The 6000-nt window shown below is 44.8% G+C and overlaps 1 protein-coding gene across 1 annotated transcript in view; it reads right to left on the minus strand.

The window, feature by feature from the left end:
* CIT (citron rho-interacting serine/threonine kinase) overlaps nt 1–6000 on the minus strand; it is a 206395-nt gene that overhangs the window by 184301 nt on the left and 16094 nt on the right. Inside the window, exon 4 of the mRNA XM_011964547.1 lies at nt 2456–2631. Coding sequence (XP_011819937.1) covers nt 2456–2631 — 176 coding nt within the window. The remainder of the gene's footprint in view (nt 1–2455; nt 2632–6000) is intronic.

Below are 6000 nucleotides of genomic sequence, written 5' to 3' on the forward strand. Positions count from 1 at the left end.
CCAGAAGTTTGAAGATACAGTGAGCTATGACCGCACGACTGCATTCCGGCACAGATGACAGTGAGATCCTGTCTCTAAAATAATAGAAACAGTCGGCCAGGCGTGGTGGCTCACGCCTGTAATCCCAACACTTTGGGAGGCCAAGGCGGGGGAATCACGAGGTCAGGAGATGGAGACCATCCTGGCTAACATGGTGAAACCCCGTCTCTACTAAAAATACAAAAAAATTAGCTGGGCGTGGTGGTGGGCACCTGTAGTCCCAGCTACTTGGGAGGCTGAGGCAGGAGAATGGTGTGAACCCGGGAGGCGGAGCTTGCAGTGAGCCGAGATCATGCCACCACACTCCAGCCTGGGCGACAGAGCAAGACTCCGTCTCTAAATAAATAAATAAATAAACAGTCTCTGAGGACCCCTTCCAGCTGTCAGAGAACCTGGGCAGGTGTGCGGGCCTCTCCCAGGAGAGGCCTCGGACTTGTCTGCAGAACAGCATCCCTCCCTCCTCTCGGGCACTTCTTTTCCTTTGCTCCTTGTGCTAGCTTCTCTCCTCTCATGCCCTTAAATTCCAAATGGCTCAGTTAAGGACCCTACTTTTCTTTTCTATGCATCCTCTTAAGGAATGAATAGGCGGCTTTAGTTAGCGCCTGTATGTGTATAATTTTATAAGCCCCCAGCCCACACTTCCACACGGTCATTTCAGGCCATTCGCCTGGAGGAAGGCATACCTATTTGAATGTCTCTATTGTTTGCCTGCCGTGTGGTCTATTGGATTATTTTCTTTTTACATGCACTATTTCCCATCAAAAACATAAGTATCACAAGGTCAGGGCTACATGTAATGCCTCTTCCCCAGGACCTAGAAACATACCAGACACAGCAGATGCTCAGGTAGTGTGAACTGATGAGACACAGTTCTTTCTCAGGAGCTGGGAGGCTGAGTGAGCATCTTCCACTCCTCTCTTCCAAATTATCTGCCATGTCGTCACTTTTCCTTTCTATTATGTTGCTCACATTTTATTGCTAAACACAGAAGCCACTCTCAGATCCTGACAAGCAGCTTCCTGCCCTTCACCGCTTCTCTGATTGGAGGGCACACAAAGTCACTGAAGTCCACAGGGCCAGACTCTGATCCCAACCTCCACCTTCCAGAGGTCTAAATAATCCCCAACAGCCTCACAAAGTAAACTGCAATTCAAAAACTGGTTCTTGGGGGAATGGGGAGGTATTGTATAATGGATAGAGAGTTTCTGTTTGGGATAGAAAAGTTCTAGAAATGGATAGTGGTCATGGTTGTACAACATCATGAATGCATTGAATACCACTCAGTTGCACATTTAAAAATGGTTAAAATGGTACACTTTATGTTATATATATTTTACCACAATTTTTTAAAAAAAGGTTCTTGAGTTTCCCACCCATTTCCCCCTCCCCACCCAAATGTCCTCATTTCGCCATTTCCCAGTCTGTTCTGAACCACTGAACACACACACACACCCACACACACACACTTGCATAGCATTCTAGTACTCCAGAATGTCACACTTCTACCCAACATGTTCTCATCACTTCTCTCTGCCCAGAACCTACATTTCCCCCCATCAGTGAGAACTGTCCCTAACTGTCCCTTGCTCACCCACAACATCTCCCCTCACATCATCATTAATTAATTTGCTAATTGCTCTCCCGCTTCTGTGATACTTTAGCTGGTAAGCACCTGCTTTATACATTTGCATTTTTCCTCCACTTTCCAAGGTTGTTTTTAAACCCTGAAAATAACAGCCATGGGACTTCTATTCCTTTTGCGAGCTTCCTGCAGAGCTGGGTACATTATCAGACATATCATGTGCACTAAAATGTCTGTAAGTAATAAATTACTCTCTGAATTCCAAGGCTGATGGCCATCTCTCTAAAACACAGCAAAAGAATCAATGTCGAGAGACAGTAGCCTTGTTTAAAAGAAAGAAAAATACCACAACAAAAAAGATAACGTTCTACCTGCTCTCAAACAAGCAACTCCCTAGCCACATAACAAAGAATTTTATTTGATTTCTTCAAAGGCCTGTTTTAAAACCAAATCCATATGCCCACAACACAAATATCTAAAGCGTGTACAAAAGCAATGCGATTCACCCCACCATATGTATATCCTGAGTCCCCAGCTAGCGGTCATAAAAGATCATCTTAAATTCATTAGTTAAAAGGCCAACTTGGTACTGAAATAAATCACAACTATAGAAACATGATACATCAAGAGGAATTTGTGAGCCTTCAAAATTAGCCAACATCAGTTCAAGAAGATGAGCTAAGAACACAAGAGCCCTTTTTGCCCCAACCATCATTAAATATAGTCACAGAGGAAAACGTGCTCGATCCTAGATGCCAGTGCAGCAGATTCTCGTCTTTGCAATGAACACTCCGGTACAGAAAGTGGACAAGCATGATGTTAAAATCCTCCTACCTGCTCCTGGGCCAATAAAGCCTTCTTCTTCATCACTTTCATAGCATGGATGTCCCCGGTTGCCTTCTCTCTCACCACCTGCACTTCAGCAAAGTGACCACAACCTACAAGACTTCTGACTTCAAAGTCCTTTGCCGAAGGCTGGAGCTCCTGTAACTCAGCTATGGTGTCGGAATCTGCAAAAGATGCAAGAGTTATCCCCAGGTAAATAAAGCATGCAAATATATGCATCTTTATGAAAGAAAAAAAAAAAAGAAAATAGCGTTCGGATAGCTTCCCTCACTGTCAAAGACATTCACTTTCTCATCCATCATGAATAATTATAAAATCAGTACAAAAGTGTTTTTATATGTTAAGTTAAAATTAAGGGCTCCAGAAATTCCAAAGTACAGTTTCCATGGCAGCTACAATTTGAATCCCATAGACTCAGAAAATAGGGAGAGAGGATACAAATTATGTTTTCCTTCTTCCTCTCTGAAGGCTGCAGGGCAGTGTTTGGTCAAGCATGCTTATCAGCATTTAGACTGGTTTACAGTGTGACATAGTCAACAAGAGTCTAATTTAGACCAACTTGGGACCTGGCTTCCAGGTCATTCCATTCAAACTACATGTGCTTAGTTTTATCCCACTAGCCCAAGGTTCATCTTCCTTGGATTGTATCAGTAATGCCTTCGTAGATTTAATATGTGGCAGTGCTTAAAGGGGCAGAGGGGGCTGGGCATGGTGGCTGACACCTGTAATCCCAACACTTTGGGAGGCCTAGGCAGGTGGATCACTGGAGGTCAGGAGTTCAAGACCAGCCTGGCCAACATGGTGAAACCCCATCTCTACTAAAAATACAAAAATTAGCCAGGTGTGGTGGTGCATGCCCGTAATTCCAGCTACTCGGGGCTGAGGCACAAGAAACACTTGAACCTGGGAGGCAGAGGATGCAATGAGCTGAGATCGTGTCACTGCACTCCAATCTGGGTGACAGAGTGAAACTCTGTCTCTAAAAAAACAAAGCATGGAGGCTGGTCGCGGTGGTTCACACCTGTAATCCCAGCACTTTGGGAGGTTGAGGTGGGCGGATCACGAGGTCAGGAGATCAAGACCATCCTGGCTAACATGGTGAAACCCCATTGCTACTAAAAAAAATAAGCCAGGTGTGGTGGCGGGCACCTGTAGTCCCAGCTACTCGGGAGGCTGAGGCAGGAGGATGGTGTGAACCCAGGAGGCGGAGCTTGCAGTGAGCCGAGATTTTGCCACTGCATCACAGCCTGGGCGACAGAGCAAGACTCCATCTCCAAAAATAAATAAATAAATAAAAATTTAAAAAAAAAAAAAAAGCGTGGTAGGCAGAAGGGCTTAGCACTCAGAGAACCAAATGGGGCCCTGACATCTGCTCTGCAGGGCTGACATGCCACATGTCCAAATGGATTTGCAACTATCTTTTTCTTACCATACAGTCTCATTCTTTTTCCAAGTCTAATCTTTCAGTCAGAGATCCTTAACGTATGAAGTATGGACTAAATGGACAGCAGATTTGGAATCTAACATGTTTATTAACACTCTAGATACACTGATCTGATACATCGCTAGATGTGCGATGACCCTAATGACCTGCAGGAATGAAGGGGAGCAGCAGTGGCTGACCCAAAAATTTAATCCTGCACATTACAAGGGAACAGCGTCATATACAAGCATTACACAACATGGGCAGGCAAGCAATTCTTATAATCAAAATTACCCTGGAGAATCCGGCAGAATGATGCCACACTAAAGACCAAGGGACTGTCTTAAAATCCCAAACACACACTGGAATCTTCTGGGAACTGGAAGGGATGGCCATTTCAATGGCTGGGCAGCAGATAAGGTTAGCAGTTACATTCTAGAGTCATACTCAGCCCTGCAAGTGGCTCACTCAATGAGACGGACTTGGTCCATCAAAGGGAAAAGCCATTTCATACCACAGTCAGTGACTGGCATTTTAATGAGTTGGCCAATGTCATTTTTTTCATTTTCTTTCTTTTTTTTTTTTTTTTAAGAGACACAATTGGCCAGGCATAGTAGCTCACACCTGTAATCCCAACACTTTGGGAGGCCGAGGTGGGTGGATCACCTGAGGTCAGGAGTTCAACATGGTGAAACTCCCATCTCTACTAACAATACAAAAATTAGCTGTGCACGAGTGGCTGCTTGTAATCCCAGCTGCTCAGGAGGCTGAGGCAGGAGAATCACTTTAACCTGGGAGGTGCAGGTTGCAGTGAGCAGAGATCGCACCATTGCACTTCAGCTTGGGTGACAGAGTGAGACTCCATCTCAAAAAAAAAAAAAAAAAACATGATCTTGCTCTGTTGCCCAGCCTGGAATGCAGTGGTGAAATCATAGAATCATAGCTCACTGCAGCCTCGAACTCCTGGACTCAAGGGATCTTCAGCCACCTCATTCTCCCGAGTAGCTGGGACTATAGTGCACACTACCATATGTACAGGTAGGGTCTCATTATGCTGCCCAGGCTGGTCTCAAACTCCTGGACTAAAGCAATCCTCCCAACTTGGCTTCCCAAAGCACTAGGATTACAGGCATGAACTATCACACTCAGCCTGCAACTGTAACTGGTCTTGCCCACCCTCTTCCTTTGTTGCACGGGTGGAGTTGAAATCTCTTGGGTCAAAGGCATATATAATGAGTGCCACAGTATTAGAGTCTTCTAAGCCACAGACCCCACCCCTCACTTCAGCAGTCATCCTGAATACACCTTCCCTTGGTCCCTTGGGGAACCAGGCAAGAGTGCTGGGTGGATCCACACGAAGTCGTGACCACTGTAAAAAACAAATCTAGGGCATCTACATGGGGAACGCCATGAAGAAGCAAAATTAAAAGCTATACAGTATTTTCCTTTTGCCCTGACAATGCTGTAACAAGCCCGTCTTCCTTCCCTGTCTCTTTCCAAGTTTCTTTCAGATCAAGTATTTGAGTTTTGAATTATAATTCCCCAAAAACTTGCTGGATTGAACTGGATTTTCTTATTGCTCATACACAAAGTCAATCTCTCCTAATTCTTCATTATGGCTTGGATTGTTTACAAAGTTGCTTACAGCGGTGTCCAACTTAATAACAGGGTCTGTCACTGGCGACCACCAGGTATCTCAACTGCACAAGGAGACAGACCACGTTGCTTTGCAGGCAAAACCACGACAATACTATCTTGGAATTCTGAGAAGCCATTTCAAATCTCCATTTCTTTATCTAAAGACTTTTGGATTATTAAGGCAAACAGATGAGAGGCTACATTCAAGCCTATGATTATTAAAAAAAAAAAAAAAAAAAAAAAGACCAGTACAATGGCTCAGGCCTGTAATCCCAGCACTTTGGGAAGCCCAGGTGGGTGGATCACCTGAGGTCAGGAGTTCGAGATCAGCCTGGCCAACATGGTGAAACCCCATCTCTACCAAATACAAAAAATTGGCTGGGTGTGGTGGCACATGCCTATAATCCCAGCTAGTCGGGAGGCTGAGGCATAAGAATCACTTGAACCAGGGAGACAGAGGTTGTGATGAGCT

The sequence above is a fragment of the Mandrillus leucophaeus genome, unplaced genomic scaffold (assembly GCF_000951045.1).
Source record: "Mandrillus leucophaeus isolate KB7577 unplaced genomic scaffold, Mleu.le_1.0 Scaffold7, whole genome shotgun sequence".
Classification (NCBI taxonomy): domain Eukaryota; kingdom Metazoa; phylum Chordata; class Mammalia; order Primates; family Cercopithecidae; genus Mandrillus; species Mandrillus leucophaeus.